The 21,262-nt window shown below is 49.3% G+C and overlaps 1 protein-coding gene across 6 annotated transcripts in view; it reads left to right on the plus strand.

The window, feature by feature from the left end:
- SEMA4D (semaphorin 4D) overlaps positions 1-21,262 on the plus strand; it is a 1,027,601-nt gene that overhangs the window by 540,591 nt on the left and 465,748 nt on the right. For all 6 annotated transcript variants that reach the window (XM_086961137.1, XM_086961138.1, XM_086961132.1 and 3 more), the window contains exon 4: positions 8,903-9,286. In XM_086961137.1, coding sequence (XP_086817263.1) covers positions 9,193-9,286 — 94 coding nt within the window. In that variant the 5' untranslated portion in view covers positions 8,903-9,192. The remainder of the gene's footprint in view (positions 1-8,902; positions 9,287-21,262) is intronic.

Raw genomic sequence — 21,262 nt, forward strand, 5'->3', positions numbered from 1 at the left:
CGTGAGAGGTCGCGCAAGAGGAGATCGACGTCGAGGAGTCGACGTTCGACGCAGAGGATGAGAGGGTCGACGTCGAGGGGACGACGTTCGACGCCGGAGTCCAGGAAGCGCCGTTCGACGCCGGAAAAGCGTCGTTCTGCGTCCAGCAGACAGCGGTCAGCGTCGAGGAGTAGGTCACCCTCTCCCAAACGACGCAGAGGGGGCTCTAGCACCAGGAGTCACGCCGCTTCCAGTGGACGCAAGAGGAAGAGGTCGCCTGCGGATGGGGATGGATCTCCGCACCCGTCCCCTAAAGGGTCACCGGGCTCGGTGTACTCGGAAGTGTACACTCCATCTCGACCCAGGACTCCTACTCCTCCACCCGTACCGAAGGAGGACCCTCCGCCCATACCACCACTTCCTACGGGGGATCCTGCTCCACCTCCGGTCCCACCGCATGGGCCCACCCCGCAGCCGGTGGTTTCTCCGCCGAGGTCCACTTCACTGCCGTCACTGCCTGCTCCTCCCAAGGGGACCCCGAAACCGAAGCCCCGGGAGGATCCGAAGAGTCCCCGTGAGAAGCCACGGAAGACCCCTCCTCGCAAACCGAAGGAGCGCCCTAGAGCTGGCAGGTCTCGTTCTCGCTCTAGGCACAGATCTTCCACGAGGTCGAGACACCGCCATAGGAGGTGCGAATCTCGCTCTCGCACGAGATCGTCTGGGACCAGGGACTATTCACCTACGCTGTCGGGGTCACCGGACACCAGAGTGTCCCCGATAGATGACCTGGTTGCCTTTCAAGACGTCCTGTTGAGGGGCGCGGCGAAGCTAGGCATTACACTGACAGTGCCTACTCCGAAGACGTCCGTCATTTTCGAGACTCTACATCAGAGGCACATGTCTCGTCCCCTCCTGCCCTTGGTGCCGGGCTTGGAAGAACCGGCTATGGCGCTGTTTCTCACCCCGGCTGTGACGAGAGCGGCCCCGTCCAGACTACTAAAGAAATACCGGGCTCCCGACTCGGATCTGGCCTTCTTGAGAGCGGAGCCTCCGCCTGACTCCGTCATCGTCACGGCGGCCCGCAAGCAGCACTCCACCACTCCGACCTCCACGGTTCCCCCGGACAAGGAGTCTAGGTGGATGGACTCGGCGGGGCGAAAAATCTGTGGGACTTCCGCGACGTCCATGAAAGCGGCAAGTGCCACGGCTCTGTTGGGGCGTTACGACCGCGCCCTCTGGGACTCCCTCGAGCGCTTTGCGGAGCATCTACCTCGGGAGCAGCGGGAAGACTTCATGGAGGTCCTGAGTGAGGGGATGCTGGTGGCCAACCAGATAATCAGCGCGGCTGCGGACTCTTCCCTGTTGGCTGCTCACGGGTTCTGCCACGGGATCAACCAACGGCGCCACGCCTGGCTCCGGCTGACGTCCCTGAAACCGGACGCGCAGCAGAGGGTGGCCAATCTGCCGTTTTCCGGGGAGACCCTCTTCGGGAAGCACGCAGATGATGAAATGGCCCGCATGAAGGCGGAGGCCGAAACGCTGACGGCGGTGGGCCTGGAAAAGCCCAAGGAAACCAAGAAGCAGTACCGCCCTTTCCAACGGCGGTTCGGAGGACAAGGCCGAGGACGGGGACAGGCTTCGGGGCACTCGCAACAGCAGCAGCCGTTCCGTAAGCCGTTCCAGAAGCGGCAGAAGGGCAGAGGAGGCCAGCAGTCGGCTCCGGCGCCCAAGGGCCAGGCGGGGTCTAGGCCCTAGGAACTTACTTCCCCCGGATCCGTTACCCACTCCGGTAGGGGGAAGCATCCAACTTTTTCTGGCAGAGTGGAGAAAAATTACTCAGGACAAGTGGGTGCTGAATATTGTTTGCAATGGATACAGTCTTCGGTTCACCAGCCCTCCTCCAGCGATTCCCCCTGTCAGCTCGCAGTTTCAGCTGCGCGAGCTTCAGGCGGAGGCGGATATCCTGTTGAGGAAAAGGGCGATAGAGGACGTACCTCTGTCTCAGAGAGGAAGAGGTCTGTACTCCCGGTTCTTTCTGGTTCGCAAGAAGGACAAGAACGAGTTCAGGCCCATTCTGGATTTGCGACAGGCAAACCAGTGGATTCGCAGAGAAAAGTTCCGCATGCTGTCGTTGCACCAGATCTACCCTCAGTTGCAACAGGGAGACTGGCTTTGCGCTATAGACCTACAGGATGCTTACTTCCATGTGCCCATTGCACACAAACACAGGAAGTTCCTGCGGTTCCAAGTCGGCACCAATCACTATCAATACACAGTACTCCCATTCGGACTGAAGTCTGCGCCAAGGACATTCTCGAAGTGCATGGCGGTGGTAGCGGCACACCTGAGGAAGAACAAGGTGTTCGTCTACCCGTACTTGGACGATTGGCTGATCAAGGCATCCTCCTTCTCGGAAGCGCGAGCACACTTCCAGAAGACGTGCGTTCTCTTGAACAAGCTGGGGTTGCACATCAACATGGCCAAGTCTGTCCCGACTCCGGTCCAATGCATACAGTACTTGGGAGCCTCCATCAATACGCTGTCAGCAAGCGTGTCTCCTTCGGAAGAGCGACGATTATCACTCCTTCGGAAGGCTCAGGCTCTTATGACGACTCCATCTACAACAGTGAGGACGGTGTCTTCTCTACTGGGATCGATGGCCTCTTGTATCTTCCTGACGCCGCACGCACGGCTGCACATGAGACCGTTGCAGGAGTGCTTGGAGGACCAGTGGGATCAGAGGAAAGGATCTTGGGACGACAAGATTCGCCTGTCGCTGCATGCTCTTCAGTCCCTGAAGTGGTGGTGTTCGGCGGAGAATCTCCTCAGAGGGGTTCCCTTTCACAAGGACATTCCCACGCAGACTGTCGTGACGGATGTGTCTCTTCTGGGATGGGGAGCGCACTCCGGGACTCTACAGATTCAAGGCACGTGGTCACCGATGGAGGCCACGTATCACATCAATTTCCTGGAACTCAGGGCTGTTCACTTGGCGCTGAAGGCCTTTCTTCCGTCCTTCCAGACCAACTCTCTGCTTGTACAGACGGACAATACCACCACGATGTATTACCTCAACAAGCAGGGGGGCTCGAGATCGCGCACTCTGTCGCAGGAGGCGCAAGCGATCTGGCACTGGCTCCTAGCCAGAGGACTGACGATAACAGCCACCCATCTACCAGGTGTGCAGAATGTTCAGGCAGACGCACTGAGCAGACTGCTTCAGGAAAACCACGAATGGGTCATAAACGACGAAGTACTAGGAGAAGTCTTCGCAAGGTGGGGAACTCCAGACGAAGATTTGTTCTCCACCGCCGAAAACAGCAAGTGCAGAGACTTCGCCTCCAGGTACTTCCAGCAAGGGACGCTGGGGAATGCGTTATGGATCGACTGGACGAACAGCTTTCTGTACGCCTTTCCTCCCATTCCCCTGATTCCGGCGGTGCTCATCAAGCTGGCCCGGTCCAGGGCTCGGATGATACTCATCGCCCCGGAGTGGCCCAGGCAGTGGTGGTTCACGGACCTACTTCACCGGTCTCTCCTTCCTCACATCCGGTTGCCGTGCAGGCCGGACCTTCTCACGAAGTTCGGGGGACGGATGTTACACCCCAACCTCTCGTCTTTGAGTTTGGCGGCATGGCTCCTGAGATAGTGCAATATGGCCATCTGAATCTGCCCGACGATTGCATGGACATACTGAAGGAGTCCAAGAGACCTTCCACTCGGACTTCATACGCTTACAAGTGGAAGAGGTTTTGTATCTGGTGCCAGTCTAAGAACCATGATCCTACGACCTGTAAGGAAGATGTCATCCTTCCTTACCTTTTACATTTGGCGCAGTCTGGCCTTAATGTGCATTCCATTAAGGTTCATCTGGCTGCATTGACATCCTACAGGAAATGCCCTTCACAGACTTCCTTTTTCCAGATCCCCGTGATCAAAGATTTTCTGGAAGGATTGAAGAAAGTATTCCCTCCTGTCAGGCTTCCCTCGCCTTCATGGGAATTGAATGTGGTGCTGTCCAGATTGATGAAGGAACCTTTTGAACCTATTCATAAGGCTTCGTTGCAGCACCTGTCCTGGAAGGCGGCGTTCCTCATGGCCATTACATTGGCCCGCAGGGTGAGTGAAATTCAGGCGTTGTGTTGTAATGAACCTTATACTGTATTTCATGCTGCTAAGGTTGTTATGCGTACTCACCCTAAATTTCTTCCCAAGGTTATTTCTGACTTTCATGTCAACCAGACTATAACTTTACCTACGTTCTTTCAGAACCCTTCATCCCCAGCGGAGAGGTCTCTCCATTCTCTGGATGTTAGGAGGGTGTTGAAATTTTATCTGGATAAAACCAAAGATATCCGTAGGTCTGACCAGTTGTTTATCAATTATGGATCGGTCAGGACGGGTCTTGCGACCTCTAAGCAGTCCATCTCTAGGTGGATCGTGTCCTGCATACAATTGTGTTATCAGAAAGCTAATAAGATCTTAGGAGGTAAGCCTAAGGCTCCTTCCACCAGGGGCAAAGCTGCCACGACGGCTCTGCTCCGTAACGTGCCGATTGCTGAAATCTGCAAGGCAGCCACTTGGAAGTCGGTTCATACCTTTGCTAAGCATTACTGCCTGGACACTGACTCCAGGGCAGACGCTCAGGTTGGACAGGCTTCGCTGCGGAATTTGTTCGCACAATAGTGGCATTATGTATTTATTCTCCACCGCCGCTTAGTTGTGGGGATGGGCTTGCCATTCTATTCACTAGATTATGACTATACACAGAGATCCCCTACTACAGAAGGAGTAGTTTCTGTCCTGTAACTCCAGTTCTGTAGTAGGGGTATCTCTGTTATAGTCATAAGCGCCCTCCCTCCTCCCCGGTGGAGAATTCTTCATGTGAACAATACTGCAGGTCTGGCGTTTTATACGCCTTCAAAAAGAACTGAAAGTAAGTTGGACCTGCTATGCATTCTGGGATACTGGGAGAAGTCTGGAAAGTTCTCTTAAAGGCACAGTATCCTATTTAAGCCACATAATGGCAGCCTATGGGGCTTGTCTGTCCCTACCTTCCTCTCTATCATTCCTGAGTCTTGGACTGGGGGAGGCAGGTTTCTCTATGGTAGAAACTAGCAGGCTGGGCTGTGTGTGGTGATTTTTGGTGGAATTTCTAGTTGAAGTACTGGACAGTGTAGCCTGTGGATATAGGCTGCATTATTTGTCTTTAAATTCTCTCTTAAGTGTCTTTGCAGTTCCTGCATGATTTTGACAACTTAAGAGATTATTTTTGATTGCCGGGGTCCACGCACATGGGCGGGACTATTCACTAGATTATGACTATAACAGAGATACCCCTACTACAGAACTGGAGTTACAGGACAGAAACTACTCCTTACAACGCAACTGTTACAACAGACTACTTTTACAACGCAACCACTACAACGCAGGTTCCTTTACAACGCATGCCTTTACAGCACATGACATTACATAGCAGATGCTATTACAACGCATGCCATTACAATGTAAGTATAGGTAAGTTTATCTTTTTTAATACATTTATTTAATTTGGGTTATGGGGTACAGGGGTATTTTGAGGGTTCAGGGCTAGGTTTGGGTTTTGGGGTACAGGGATATTTTGAGGTTTCAGGGCTAGGTTTGGGTTGTTGGGTATAGGGGTATTTTTAGGTTTCAGGGCTAGGTTTGGGGGTACAGGGGTATTTTTAGGTTTCAGGGCTAGGTTTGGGGGTACAGGGGTATTTTTAGGTTTCAGGGCTAGGTTTGGGTTTTTGGGTACAGGGGTATTTTTAGGTTTCGGGGCTAGGTTTGGGTTTTTGGGTACAGGGATATTTTTAGGGTTCAGGGCTAGGTTTGGGTTATGGGGTACAGGGGTATTTTTAGGGTTCAGGGCTAGGTTTGGGTTATGGGGTACAGGGGTATTTTTAGGGTTCAGGGCTAGGTTTGGGTTATGGGGTACAGGGGTATTTTTAGGGTTCAGGGCTAGGTTTGGGTTATGGGGTACAGGGGTATTTTTAGGGTTCAGGGTTAGGTTTGGGTTTTGGGGTACAGGGGTATTTCTAGGTTTCAGGGCTAGGTTTGGGTTTTGGGGTACAGGGGTTTTTCTAGGTTTCAGGGCTAGGTTTGGGTTTTGGGGTACAGGGGTATTTTTAGGTTTCAGGGCTAGGTTTGGGTTATGGGGTACAGGGGTATTTTTAGGATTCAGGGCTAGTTTTGGGTTATGGGATACAGGGGTATTTTTAGGGATAAGTTTTGGGTACAGGGGTATTTTAAGGGTTCAGTTTTTTTAAAAAACTACTTTTAACAAATTACATTAATTAAATATTTATTAATGACATTTTTTTTAAAGATATACTTACCTATACTTACGTTGTAATGGCATGCTTTGTAATAGCATCTGCTATGTAATGACATGCGTTGTAATGACATGCGTTGTAAAGGATCCTGCGTTGTAAAAATCGCGTTGTAATGGTATGCGATGTAAAAGTATGCGTTTTAACGTCATACATCCCTTCCGGCCAGCATTCAGGGCCCCAAAGATTGGTATTCTGCCCAAAAAATAGCACCAGTTTTAGAGGAGTTCAATTTTAAGCAGCTTTTTTCCATCCAGATGCTGACTGCTTTCTTCCTAACGTCCTAAAAAGATCTTAGTGCTGCACTCCAGTTAATTAATGAACTAACAAAGCACATTTTTGATTGATAAAGCTGAGCGCAAGCACTTTAAAGGGTGTCCTATTTCAGTGGTGGGCTGACTTTTGTGGATTTGGTTGACTGATAGCTGCAGGATCTATCTCACGCTGGAGAGGCATTAAAACGTAAAGGTCCTATGGAGATTCGGGTGGTACTCGTAGAAATGAAAAGTGTGTTCATTACATTGTTAGATATCCGTGTGATTCCATATGGTGTTGCTACAGAAATTTGATGTTGATGGGAAAAGTTGGTTTTGTAAGATCTTTTCTTACCTGGGCCTTTGGAAGGCGGATGTGGCAAGACCTTTTTAAGGGAACAAGTATCAATCAATGTAGGAAAGCTATTTAAAAAAAATTAGTTGTACGGGTGCCCTACCAAACCACCCCTGAAGAATCCCCAACATGCTGGAGAGGCTGTGGGCTCCTTTAAGATTTTTGCCACATATGGTGCGATGCTTGCATAGAATACCCTGCTTGGGATTAAGTCTGCACAATATTGAAAGCTATTAGGACTTCCCATGCTTATGAATGTAGGACCTCAGTTTTGGCAAACGCTCCCTGACTCCCCAATCAAAAGCTGATGACATCGGAACTGGCATTCAGTTGGACATGCAAAAACCTGCCGTCCGTATCCCAGTGGCACCTGCCGTAGTAGAACATCATGGCCATTGAGGGACTGGACTGAGTAGTGTTGGGCAGAGGTCGAAGTAGGTGGGATCCAAGGGGCACAGGGTGCTCCTACCTTAATTGACAAAAACAGTTCCCCAACTTTGTTAAAAGGCATCCGTCCCGGGACCATAATTTCGAACATTTCAGATGCCTCAGATGAAGTGTATAAGGGGAGAGTCTCCTGTGCTGTGAAGCTGAGGGAGAGGCAAATCGTTGAACAAGAAACCTGCCTTCTTGCCTAAGGTGTCTGCTGCTTGAAAGAAATGTAAATGTGCACATTTGTTTAATCTGCAAGTGTACGGGCTGCTTGGGAGCAAGAATTGGCATTAATTCGAGTCACTTAGAGTATTAGAGAGGTCTTGTAAGATGAGCTCTGTGTAGTGAGAAATTTTAAGGAACAGTTAGGCAAAAAATCTTTGCACGAAGTCCTGTCTACATACCAAGATCTGTATCTTGGAAGCACTTTTTTATTATTCTAAAGTTAAATCTTTTTGTGTACTTTGTGACAGCCTATCTTATACTGTGTGTAATGCAATACATATTCATTATGCTTTCTTTCACAGGCTATGATGAGCTCGTAAATTTAAAAATTCACAAGTCACTATACCCCATTGCACTACCCAGAATTCAATTCTGTGGCTCTCTGGTTACACACGTAGATATCTGCAGTGATCGAATTAATTATTAAAAGTTTTACAACGTTAAGTGCATCTCTCGCTGATTAGTTTAAATTGCATTTATTTTTCAGTTAAGGCGTTATTTTTTATGCAGTTACTTGAAAGTAAAAGACCAACAAAATAGATACAGAAACTTTTGTTATTTTGAGCCGCGCCTTTGACCCTGCCCCAACGCCCACTGACCCCAGCCCCATTGTACTCTGGAGCACAATTCCCATTCTGTTTTTTAATGCACTCCGACTACTGGTATGGGACCGATAAGAGCTCCACCAATATGGGGGCGATTATTGACCTACCTGTCGATGGAGCACGGCTTTCGTTTGAGAGTGCTGGACTTATTCTTTTATTAATAGCTGCGGAGATATGTACAGTTCGTAAAGGATATGAAGTAAACTAGCATTCATGTTAGCCGCTCTTAAGTGGGCATCTCTGTTCAGTCCTAATTGCTTGATAATGTGAATGTTTGCTGATCAAGTGATGTAGCTTTAGAAACGGAAATGACAATGATATGAGGAAACCTATTTTCTGTTCAGTATCAGCAGCCTAGGTAGACCAATTCAGTGCAGCCTGCGCAGTTCTGCTTTCAGGGTTTTACTGTTGCTGTGTTAACCATCATCATTTGCTATTTACAGCGTTATGCTGCAGTTCCCAGCTGAGCCTCTCTTCCCTTTTTGCCGCGACTTCTCCTTTCAGAGTGACCCCATCCGTAACCCCCAGGCCCCCACGAGTCCTGTCCTCTTGCGCCATTCACCGCATTATGGCACCTATTCGCCCCACAGTATTTGTGATGTAACTAACGTTAGCGCTATTATATTTATACTCACGAAAAATATATAATTTAAAAAAACCACGAAAAATATATAATTAAAAAAAACCACTTCCTTTCAGCTTCCTCTTCTGGCGTGAAGACACGGACGGATGTTGAAGACTGACTAGCTGACCTGTTCCGAGAGTCGACAGTCGCACGTTCTGTGGTTGATGTGAATGAGAGGGCCTACCAGCGGAAATGGCCACGCCTCCTGGACTATAACCAGAAGCCCATCACTAGCTGCATCCTTTTCTCAGACGGCTCCGTAGTGCTTCTCAGCACCGGCTATGCCTGCTCAGTAAATCCCTCGTTTTTTTCTGCCAAATGAGGAGACGTTGCCGTGATCTCTCGAGTGCGCCCAGCTTTTAATATGGCTCTGACTGTCCTCTGTGCAGCTTGGGGCTTCTTTCTTGGGACTGCGATAGCCGTGGGGCCAGTGCCCAGGACTACGTGGGATCAGCAAGGTAAGGGATGTTTCCTTTTGTATGCATTTTCAAAATTCTGTGGATTAGCTGAGAGATTTCTTTAAAATGAGATTTTTTTTAGTTTCTGGGATGTTGCTGAACCAGAGCAAAGTTAACATTTTCATTTTTTGTACGTTCCTGCTGTTTCTGTTAACAAAAAGATATATTGCTTTTAGTTTTTCTTGAATGTGTATGAAGTATCCCCTTACATTTGTCTTGGGCGTTAAAACACTTTGTAACTTTTTTGGTAGCGTGCACAGTTATAGTAATTTTTGTTAATGTAGAACTTGCTGCCTCACTTATTCCACTTCTAAGTACTGCAGATAACAGATGTTACTGTTACCCAGTTTATAGTATTCTAGTTAACCACCTCGGAAGTATGAAAGGCTGAGTATGCCTTGCCGGGACTCAGTTTTACACGTGTTTATTATATCAAATTCCTCAAAGCTGAGCTCCTGTCCAAAATGCTACCTGTCTCAATTGTAACATGAAGTTAAAAGGAAGCACCATTGTGCCACCTCTCTGTTCCATCACCAGCTCTTTTGTACACCTTGGGCACCTTGCATCTTGTCTTCATGTAGTAACCAGCGTTGAAAGACCGTCACTCTGTTATGTGTGCTTTATAAAGGCTACCTACACTCCTCAATGAACGCACATTAAACTCGTATTTCTGTAGCTTTGACTAAAAATTGTCTAGACACTAGTGCCTGGTAAAGGTTTGTAGGGACACCCATGTATCAGCCTCGCAGATGTCCAGCGCGGAAAACTTGTCGCATGACATGCATTGTGCAATCTCTTAACATGGACTTGAATTCAATTGAACCGTTACATTTCCAGTAGATAACTTGAGTATCATCCATTGGTTCAAGGACAGAGCTATCAAGAGTGCAGTAGGTACTGTGGCCCCGGGGCCCAAAGTTCTCCTCGGTCCACTACATCAGAATTTTGTCTGCTTTACTATCCAATTAGCAAATGAGGGGTGCATTTTCTTTGCTTGCTCCAGGGCCTGTGAAACTTTCTATGCCAATGCATGAAGGCCTGCATCCAGTGTCCAAGAGATTGCCGAGCATTTCTCGTTTGAGGACTTTGCCGAATGTACCCGACTCTTTGCGGCTTTTTTTCCTCAGTAAATGTTTTTCATCCCTGTGGGTTACTGCAAATATAAGTAGTGCAAATTCATGAAGATACTCTAACCCGATTTAAAATGGCAAAGTAATAAAAACATTGATCTCAACTATCTTTTGTTATGGAAATCCGCAAATTGTGGTTGAGTTGGGTAAGAATGTTCAGAAAGGTGTCAGACAACATGCTCTTTGCAGCAAATTCCGATGTGAAACGTTGCATCGGATAGAGATTTCTTGCTGCAGATTCTTTACCTTAGAATTCTCCCTTGGCGTCATACTGGACCTGGACATTTTTTTAGAGTAGTACCCCTTGCCGCCGGTAGGTGACCTCGTAGTCATACATGCCGGAAGTGACATTCACAGTGCCGATATAGGTGCCACCTAAGCGCGCTAACAGCAGTTCTTTTCGCATCAGAGCAGATCCGGGAAGAGTATCCTTAGTCTCTTTTTGACTAAGCATTGTTTTCTACGTTTTGTCAGACTTCTTTGAGGTCTTACCCCAGGTGTGGCACAGATGTCCTCCAAGAAGGCCGGCTTCAAGCACTGCCGTAGCAGTCACCAACAGATGTTGGTGATGGACCCGCATCTTTTTTGCCTGTGGTGCCTCAAGCGGGACCTTGACCCAAAGGCCTGCCCCGAATGCTGCACAATGCTTCCGAAGGCCTTGAGGGAGCGATCCCTCAAGCTCCTGGTTCAATCTGGTCCTGACGTTCCTGATGAGCACTCATTTTGATCCCTTACATAACAGACCTTTCATGCTTCTTACCTTCAAGAAGGCCTTCCTGGTAGCCATAACATCTGCCAGGAAGGTCGGTGAGCTTTAGGCCTCATCATCCAAACCTCCTTATCTTGACATCTACCCAGACAACCTGGTGCTTCACACATGAGCTTCCTTACTTCTGAAATACAAACCATCACTCTGCCTACTTTTTAAGCTCTTCCTTATCCCTCAAAGAAAGAGGAGCAAATTCACTGTCTGGACCCAACATGAGCGGCGTTAGTTTACCTTGACCAAACATGAGAGTTCGGGTGGACGAACAACTCTTCGTGGGTTATGTCTGAGTGAAGAAAGGATGAGCTGTTCAGAAGATCATCTCATGATGGATCATTCTCTGCATCAAAATCTGTTACACATTGACTAATAAGTAACTCCCTGAGGATTTGTGTGCTCATTCTACCTGAGCTAATGCTTCAACCACTGCATTAGCACTCAGTTCCGGTCCTGGACATCTGCCAGGTGACAGCATGAGCTTCCCTGCACACGTTTATGAAGCACTGTGGCCTGGACATTCCTGTCCGTAAGGATGGGCATTTTGCCCATTCCGACCTGCAGGACTTCCTCATGTAAAATTGGTCTGCCGATCCAGCTCTGGAGAGGTATTGCTTGGGTATCTATTCTAAGATGAACAGGTTATTTACCTTAGCATTATCCTGTAGAGACATTATCTAGCCACAGATTCCTTACCACCCCACCCATCCTCCCCGTTCTGCAAACGTAGAGGGCTTTCCACTTCCAGGGCCCTAGTATGACACACCAGTGGTCAGTGTCCTTTGTGACTCTGCGCTTTTGGCTTGGAACGTCACAAAAAGTAACTGACTTCACTTCTGGCATGAACTACGCCAGGCTGAGCTGAACATCTGCACCTACTAGCATGCAGGGGTACTGCGCTCAAAAATTTCCAGATCCAGTCGGATGCCTGCGGATAATTCTAAGGTAAGGAATCTGCGGCTAGATAGTCCCTACCAGATAAGGCATTACTGAAGGTAAGTAACTTGTTCTTTAAGTGCAAGCCAATTAAAAAAATCTTATGTGGCTAATTCTCTGTTACAAAATAGAGTAATGATGCTCTGGTGCATGCTTCCTCATATTCTGTCCAAATGGCACTTTGCCAAGTACTGGTGTTCCTTCGCATCATACTGTGACTTGAGTACTGAGCTACGTACGTATCACAAAAAAAGTTGACTTCCCCCTAATTTGGTTTCAGTTTTGCCTCGGTGGAGGGGGGGGGGGGGAGAATTGTAATTTTACACCAATATGTGGGTCCTGTACTCCGTATGCCATAAGCTGTAGAAGAGTCATGATTAGGGCGAAACTAGTCTCTGGCTGCATGTGTTGTGGGTCAGGAAGGACCTACAGTTGATGCTGGCCTGTTCCTATTGAAGCAGGGTCAAGACTGATTTGCATTTGGCTGGGGAGGCATGGTGAGCAAAGGAACGACGGTTTGGAAGGCTACCCAAGCGACTGCTGGTGGTTATTCCTATTCCAAGCATTCCTCCCAAAACCTTTTGTGTGTACGAATTGTACACCTAGAACCTGTGGAATTTATATAGGGTGTAGATTGCTCAACCCAAGCTTACCTACATGTTTGTGTTGCCATTCATTTTTAAGGCAGATTAAATTCTGTGAAGAAAACAACACCTATCTGAAACGTAGGCTCGGGGGCTGCATTTTCTTTGGTTAGTCCTCTGTTTTCAGGGTCTATCACTGGGAACACGAATGCACTTATCCTTTAGCCTAATATACCTCCTTTCAAAGGCTGATTATTTACCTTTAATCTCCGTTATTCCAAGATTGGTGGTCTTCACACAGCTCTTTCTTTAAGGCTCCACCACAACCAAACTTGTAACCTGACCGTGACCAGGTAGTAATGCTGAACAAAGTTTTGGGGAAGCCCGACCTGCCCTTCACAGGGCAAACTATATGTTGTCCATGATGACAACCCTTTTTTGTGCACCATGCTACATTTCTGAGAAGAAGGGGATGAGGAGAAGCGAGCACCCAGCCTGAGTATGCGCAGTTGAGATGACTGGCTTCTTAGGTGTGAAGGATGGGGGAAGAAATTGCCTTCTGTGGAAGCTCTAGAACCACGCACCACTGCAAGGCTAGATATGATGACCTAAGACGTGCTTTACCCTCTCTGTAATCTGCACTTTTGGGACACCAGTGTTCAACGAGGTGGATGACTAGCGAAACGTCCCTGAATCGTGAGCCATTACCACAAACTGGCATTTTTCTTCTGAATAAGAAGTTGCTTATTTTGTTAAGTTACCTTGCACCTGTGAAAAGGTTTCTAGAAACATATGCAAGACCATTCATGTACCATTTCACACAGCGTACATTTTCACTTTTTTTTTTTTTTTTTTTTTAACATTAAAGCCTCGTTTTCAACATTTTAGATAAATCTACTAGCCCGACTCAAGGGCTCACGTTGCGTTTTAGGAAAAGACTAACAAACTTGAATTTGCATCAACAATTGGAAAATTGGAATTTCAAACCCAGTAAAGGAAAAATTAAGTCGAGTTTTAATGATGCAAGAGAAAGCTGCATCAAAGGCACGTTAGAAATGCTAGTCAAGGGCTATTTCAATCTTTTCAATCTAGTATATTCAGTCATGACTTTGATCCAAGAGATTACTACTTTAAGAAAAGCAACATTTGACATTAACATAATTGCTCTAAACTACATTGGATAGCTCAAAGTTAATGTCTTTTTATTGTTGAACCTATCCCTCTTCAGATCTCCGTCATACTCCACAAACGTGATGCATCTTTGAAGTTCTGAAGGTTTAATAAAGTATTGTTTGAAGTCACTAGGGTAGTTATTCCATGCAAAGTTTCAGAGCCTGAGGCTTAAATCCTGCCAGGTCATTAAGAACTCTGGAGTTTGCTATATGACCTAAATCTTGTTGAAGAAATTTTGCAGTCTGAACTTACAATAACCATTGACAGTCTTGTTCATTTTCAGACATGGGCTTGCTTCTGCCTTTTTGCAATTATGTACGATGGTCTCTTCCTAACAATTTTACAATAACCTGTTTTAACAGTATGACAAAATAACCCACTGGTCCAAGATCTCCATCTGCGACTTTCCTCAGCCCTTGCTTTCACACAGAGTTACTCTGCCCTGCAACGTTATTTATTTTCTCCCTGTTTCAGTTCACTTAAATGGACTGGGTCATCAATACTTTGTCGTTATTGCAGATTCTGGTTGGGTTTCATAGTCTCCAAACTGTGCTGTCCAACCCATCACCTCGAAGCTTATCAACACAGTCCTCAAATTTAGAGACCTACTGAAAAACCCCACTCCTGAAGAACCCCAAAGTTATCCCAATCCCTTAGGCATTTTTTGATTAATCTTGGTCCTCTCCTGAATTGCAAATATACCAGCGAAAATGGTGACCGGCCTACGCATTTCAGAAACCTATTCTCCATAATTTTCAGTTTGGTTTGGTCCTGCTCAGGGGATAGAGACCACCATGAATAACATTAGGGTAAATGTCCTGCCTTGCTCTTGAGCCAACCTAATGTGCCCTTCCTCCCTGGCCTCTTGGTGGCATGAGAGAATATTTAACTATGGACTACTAATTAATTCTATTTGTTTGAATTGGAGGCACTGCCCTTTAATGATTTACTTACTACTTGCCAGTATAGGAACCCCCAGGTGAATCATTCCTGTCTAAACCCACCACCAGTGGGTCTCATCAGAATTTGTGCTGTCACCATTCTTCTTCAGAGTCTAACTGACTTTCCCCCTTATTCATCCACTCCAACTACAGCCTTGGCTAGTAGATGTGCTTAGCTTACACAAATCCACCTCAATGTATCAAAACACCAGAGGTTGCAGGCAAGTCATGGTGGTCTTGTGCACATCTAAAAGTATGTGTATCAGAACTACATCGAGGGCTGAGGTCCTGCTAGCTGCAATATACATTTATCTATTCCATTTGACTGATTGTCATGCTTACTTCCCCCAAATGCCAATTTAAAAGGTCGCAATCCTGAAGATGTATTTTATTTTTTATTTATTTATCGATTTATTTATTTTACTCATTTGTATGTCGCGACAAATCATCCCAAGGGGGATCTCTCGGCGCCTGGAAGAGTCAAACACTGTTGCAGGGGAATCATTTGAATAGCTAGGTCTTGAGAAGCTTTTTAAAATGGCAGAAATTTGTGCAAGCTCTGATCTCGTCCGGCAAGATGTTCTAATGGGTGGTGGGGCTAAGTGCGAAAAAACCTGCCCACCCATCCTCGCCATCCTGATTTTCCGTATTCAGAGCAGGTTGCGACTGCTGGATCTCAGGAGCCGTGTGGGCTGGTACCGTTCAATCTTCTTCGTCAGGTAGGCTAGTCCCATACTATGAAGGGATTTGAAAACAAGACAAAACGATTTGAAAATGGACCTCTTTCTGATAGGGAGCCAATGCAAAAGGCGTATGAGGGATCGGGAGGGGGTCCGGTCGGCTTGTTGAGGGCAAGGCAGGCAGCCGTGTTTTGAACAAGTTGTAATCTAGAAGATAAATTGGTCTGTCAACATGTGGATAGTATCTCAAGACTTCTTCTACCCCTTCTTTCCTGATCCTATCTTTTGTTATACTCGCATGGGACACTTCCCATATTCAAAATGAAGAGGATAAGAGGTCAATAAAGCATCAATCAGCTTTAACCCGCATTAAGTGGGCCTTTCTCTTGGCCTTCATAGTACGCACCACGTTTAGTTGACTGGAATGACACTGGCCTGATTTCTAGTTAGAAAGAGTGCCATTCAAAACACTGGCTGATTCATAAGGCCCTGCTAGTTTAGCCTGCCTACTATCTCAACAAAGTATTGCAATCCTACCAACTTACCAGAGGCCTGTTGCCCACCTAAAACAGAAAATCTCCTTCCTGATGAGATGCAAGCATTTTGGGGCTAAAACACGGTATGTACAATGCTGCTCCCTGTGGTACAATCTTTCCCACTGCTGCTCTCTGTAATCAGACACATTTTTGTTCATCAGCCGGCGTATGGTTTAAGTATCAAATGATTTTCTCGTGTATGCTTTAAAAAGTGCATGTAACTAACCGTCAGTGTCAGTGGTAAACTACACCTACTTCTCTGTAACCCTACAGTGCTAAAGGCTGCCATCAGGTGACGTAAATTCCAGTTTAAAACAAAATAACAAATGGTAAGTAGGTTGGTGTGCTTAGGGGATGCAAGTACACAGGAAGTGTATGTTATTAATTATAATTTATTGTTGTCTTCTCCAGCCAAGCTTTTTAGGTCACAGGTTTGCCTGTGTCCTGGGGTGCTCTGCAAATGTATTGGTTTATCTGAAAGAAACAGGTTAGTGTTAGATTCCTTACCTTAGAATATCCCCAGGCGTCAGACTGGATCCGGAAAGTTTTCATCCGCAGTACCCCTGCGCGTCTGCGGCTCCGCGTCCGTCTGCGTCATGATTGCCGGGATGACGTCGTCTGAGTACTTAGACGCTGCCCTCGCGTGCTGACGTCAGTTCTCTTCTTCTTTTTCCCACCCCAGCAAGCGCAGATCCGGGAAGAGCAGTACTCTTAGTCATTTTTAGACTAACTTTTTGGATCACTTTTGATCACTTCTCGAGTCGACCTTTGACTCGCGGTGCCGGTAGGGATGCCTGGTTTTAAACCTTGCGAGGACTGTCACCGCTTGATGTGGGTCACCAAACCCCACCGTCGGTGCCTTTATTGTCTTGGGGCCAACCACGATGACAAGTCGTGCCCTGACTGCCGGGCCTTGACCTCGAAGGCTAGACCGGAGCGGTCCCGTAAGCGACTCAAGCTCCGGGAGATGGCTCCACGCCGCTAGAGGTCCCGGTCGAGGGACCGGTTGCGGAGCCGCGGTCATCACCGCTCAACGAGTCCACACCACTCGTCGGGCTCCAAGTCCTCAGGTAGGTCGAGGCACTCGAAAAAGAAGTCATAGGCGTCCTTGCTCTTCCAACCACCCTCACCCCCGCCCCCGCCGGGGCGACACCGCCCATGCAGCTCCACAGGAGCCGCAAGCACCGGGTCCAGCTCCACACCCGCCGGTCCCTTGGCTGCACGCGACGCCAGAGGAGATATGTGACTTCCTCCGGACCCTGTCGAGGCGCCTTCGGTCCTGGCGGATCTGTCTGGGAGTCCCAAGTGGGGCCGGCGGCTCTGGGCCCAGGACCGGTCGGGTGCTTAGGCCCCAGCGCCGTCTTCGACTTTAGTCCAGACGCTGCAGGATCCGGCCCGGATCCGGGTCATCGCCAGTCGACCTCACGACTCCTCCGCCGGCCCGAGGGTGTCGCTCATGACGCCGTCCCCAGACGGCAACGTCCCCAGTCCCAGCCCGGGTCCTGCATCAGACTGGTGCCGTCTCCAGCGCCGATGGGTGAGCAATTCAACTACAACCCGGCTCCATCATTTTTCCCTATCAGGAGATGGATGACGAGGGGGACTGGGAGGAGTCGGAGGACCCTCTGGCACTGCAATGCCAGTTGAGCCAGGACTGGGCAGACGAGCTAGGGAAGGCCAGTGGTCTGGACACTTCGCCAGACACTGGAGTTGTCTTCTCCCTCCGTGGCTATGGAGGAGGGGGCTGCTTACAGCGTGGTGTTGAACAGGGCAGCCAAGTCTTTGGCACTTGAGCTCCCTGTTGCCGCTTTGAGGACTAACCTCCTCACTGAGGTGCTCAAACCGCAGGCAAGCTCCTCGGAGCCTCTACTGCCGTTCAACGAAGCCCTCATTGACGTTCTGCTGGGCACCTGGTCCAAGCCCTTAACAGGCCTCCCTGTGGATCGGAACGTGGCCGGACGCCACCGCCCGGCTCCGGGCGACCCTAGCTTCCTGTCCGTTCACCTCACCCCGAGAGCCTGGTGATCCAGGCCTCTACCTCCCAGCTCACATTTCCGATCACTCCTCCAGATTGCGAATCCAAAAGGTACGATCAGTTTGAGAAGAAACTGTTCTTCTCCTGGAGTTTGGGGCTGTGGTCTGTCAACACCGCCTGCCTTTTGGGCCATTACACCCACTCTCTGTGGGATACGGTTGCGGAGGTGCTGCCACAGTGCCCAGAGGAGGCCTGGGCAAAGCTCACCCAAGCCCTTGCGGAAGGGTGGGATGCAGCACGCTACTCCATACGGTGTGGACTAGACACAACGGACTCTCTTTGCAGGGCGATGGCGGTTTGCCGCCATGCCTGGCTGAGGTCCGCCAACTTTTCGGGGGGGATGTCCAGGCCACCCTCATAGACATGCCCTTTGATGGCCGTCGCCTCTTTGGCGACAAGGCGGATAGTGCACTGGAGCGTTTCAAGGGCTACGCCAAAAGTCCTTGGGCCTAGGCCAACGCCAGCAAACTTCAGCTTTTCGCTCCTTTCGTGGCCAAGGAAGGGGCACCCCCACACGTCCAGCCAGCCGCAGACCCAGGTTCAACGCGGTTGCAGACGTGGTTACCGCCGTGGTGGTACCAGGGAACACAGGCAGGGTCAGTCCACACCAGCCCCAGCAGCATCCGCCTCTAAGCCCTCCTAGTCCAGCATTTCAGGCCCATTTGTCACCAGTCGGGGGCAGGGTCCGCTATCACCTTCCCCTCTGGCGTACCATCACGTCAAAGGTGGGTGCTGCAAATCGTCCGAAGGGGCTACTCCCTCCCCTTCGAGTCGACCCCTCCAGCCATGCCAGCGCAGTTCCACTGCATGTCGGGGGATCCTGGGCCAGAAGTAGGATGTGGTTGCTATTCCCACTACTTTCTGGTACCCAAGAAGGGCAAAGGAGGCCTACGCCCTATCTTGGACCTACGGAGCGTCAACGTTTTTTGCGGAAGAAGTTGTTCAAGATGCTGACTTTGGCTCAGGTCTTAGCTGCCCTGGACCCAGAAGACTGGATGGTAGCATTGGACTTGCAGGACGCGTATTTCCACATCCCCGTCCTGCCGACCCGCTGGCGTTACCTGCGGTTCACGGTAGGGCACGAGCACTTTTAGTTTACTGTGCTCCCCTTCTGCCTTACCAGTGCCCCACGGGTGTTCACGAAAGGGATGGCGGTGGTCGCAGCTCATCTGCGCAGATTAGGGGTTTTAGTCTTCCCCTATCTTGATGACTGGTAATTAAAGGCGGGCTCGCCCCAGACAGTAGTCTCCCACCTCCAAACTACGGCCGACCTCCTGCACTCGCTGGGGTTCTCCATCAACGTGCCGAAGTCACACCTGTGTCTTTCTCAGAAGCTCCTTTTCATCGGAGCGGTTCTGGACTCAGCGCAGTTTCGGGTTTATCACCCCCTAACAGCGGGTTCAGTATATTCAGGCTCCGATTCTGATCTTTCAGCCTTTATCCCGAGTCTCGGTCAGGTTGGCGCTGCGGCTCATGGGGCTGATGGCCTCCTGCATCCTTCTGGTGCATCACGCCAGGTGGTGGATGCGGGCTCTGCAGTGGGACCTGAAGTTTCAGTGAGCACAGCATCAGGGCAACCTGTCGGACCACGTCTTGATCTCGGAGGGCACTGCGAGTCAGTTGCAGTGGTAGCTCACGGACTGCGATTGGGTCAGCGGCAGATCTCTCTCCCTACCCCAACCGGCGCACGTCATCAGTTCTGCGCGTTGGAATTTCCAAGGCGCCATTCGCTCAGCGACTTTTCGTTGCAAGTGGAGCTGCGGTCTGTTGTACGCCTTTCCGCCTATACCACTTCTGTCCAGAGTGCTGAAGATCAGGCAAATCTGACCCCAAGTCATCCTTGTGGCTCCGGACTGGGCACGAAGATACTGGTATTCCGAGCTTCTCAGCATGTCAGCCGATCCCCCGATTCGTCTGCCTCTTCAGGAGGACCTTCTGTCGCAGGAGCAGGGGACGGTCCTCCACCCGAACCTGTCCAGTCTCCACCTCCATGCATGGAGATTGAGTGGCGACAGTTGAGGCCATTTGACTTGCCTCCTGAAGTCTGTGATGTGATTCTGGCTGTCAGGTGTCCCTCCACAAAAACGGTATATGCCTGCAGGTGGAACAGATTTGTGGCATGGCGCACAGCAAAGGCTGTGGATCCACTCTGCCCCCCTTTCAGAGGTTTTCCTCTTCCTTCTGTCTCTTGCCCAGCAGGGCTCTGCTCTGGGCACTATCAAAGGCTACCTCTCGGCCATTTAAGCCTTCTTGAGGCTTCCTGATCAGCCTTCTCTTTTCAAGTACCCTGTTGTAAATAGATACTTGAAAGGCATCACACACATGTTCCCTCCTGTTCCCTTCAAGATGCCTCAGTGGGATTTGAGCCTTGTACTGACTTATTTGATGTGTGCTCCCTTCGAGCAACTTCATAACTGTCCTCTTCGTCTTCTGACTCTTAAGACTGCATTCCTGGTTGACATCACCTCTGCCAGGAGAGTGAGTGAGCTCCAGGCTCTATCTTCAAAACCTCCTTTCCTCTATGTCCATCTGGACAAGGTTGTTCTGAGGACTCGTCCTTCTTTGCTGCCCAAGGTAGTCACAGCCTTTCACAACGGGCTGTCCATCACCTTGCCCACCTTCTTTCGCCTCCGCATCCTTCGAAGGAGTAAGAGAGGCTCCACCGTCTGGACCCAAAACGTGCGCTCTCCTTCTGTCTAGATCGCACACGCCAGTTCCGGGTGGACGACCAGCTCTTTGTTGGTTACGTGGGCGCTAAGAAGGGACGGGTGGTGCACAAGCGGACCATCTCTCGGTGGGTCGTTTTGTGCATCAAGGTTTGCTGCTTCTTGGCGAAAAAGGGGCCTCCTGTGGGCTACGTGCCCATTCCACTCGGGCCACGGCTACTACTGCCCTGGGTCGGGGAGTCCCCTTGCAGGACATCTGTCAGGCAGCTACGTGGGCCTCGCTGCACACGTTTGCTAAGCACTACTGCCTGTACAACCAAGTCCGTAGCGATGGCTTTTTCGGCCGTTCCGTTCTCCAGGGCTTTCTGGTGTGATCTTGGTTTGCAAACCCACCACCGGGGTTGGTATTGCTGGGCTATCTATTCTAAGGTAAGGAATCTAACACTAACCTGTTTCTTTCAGGTGCACAAGTTACTTACCTTCGGTAACAATATATCTGTAAGAAACAGTAGTTAGTGTTAGATTCCTTACC

Source organism: Lissotriton vulgaris, chromosome 3_1 (genome assembly GCF_964263255.1).
Source record: "Lissotriton vulgaris chromosome 3_1, aLisVul1.2, whole genome shotgun sequence".
Classification (NCBI taxonomy): domain Eukaryota; kingdom Metazoa; phylum Chordata; class Amphibia; order Caudata; family Salamandridae; genus Lissotriton; species Lissotriton vulgaris.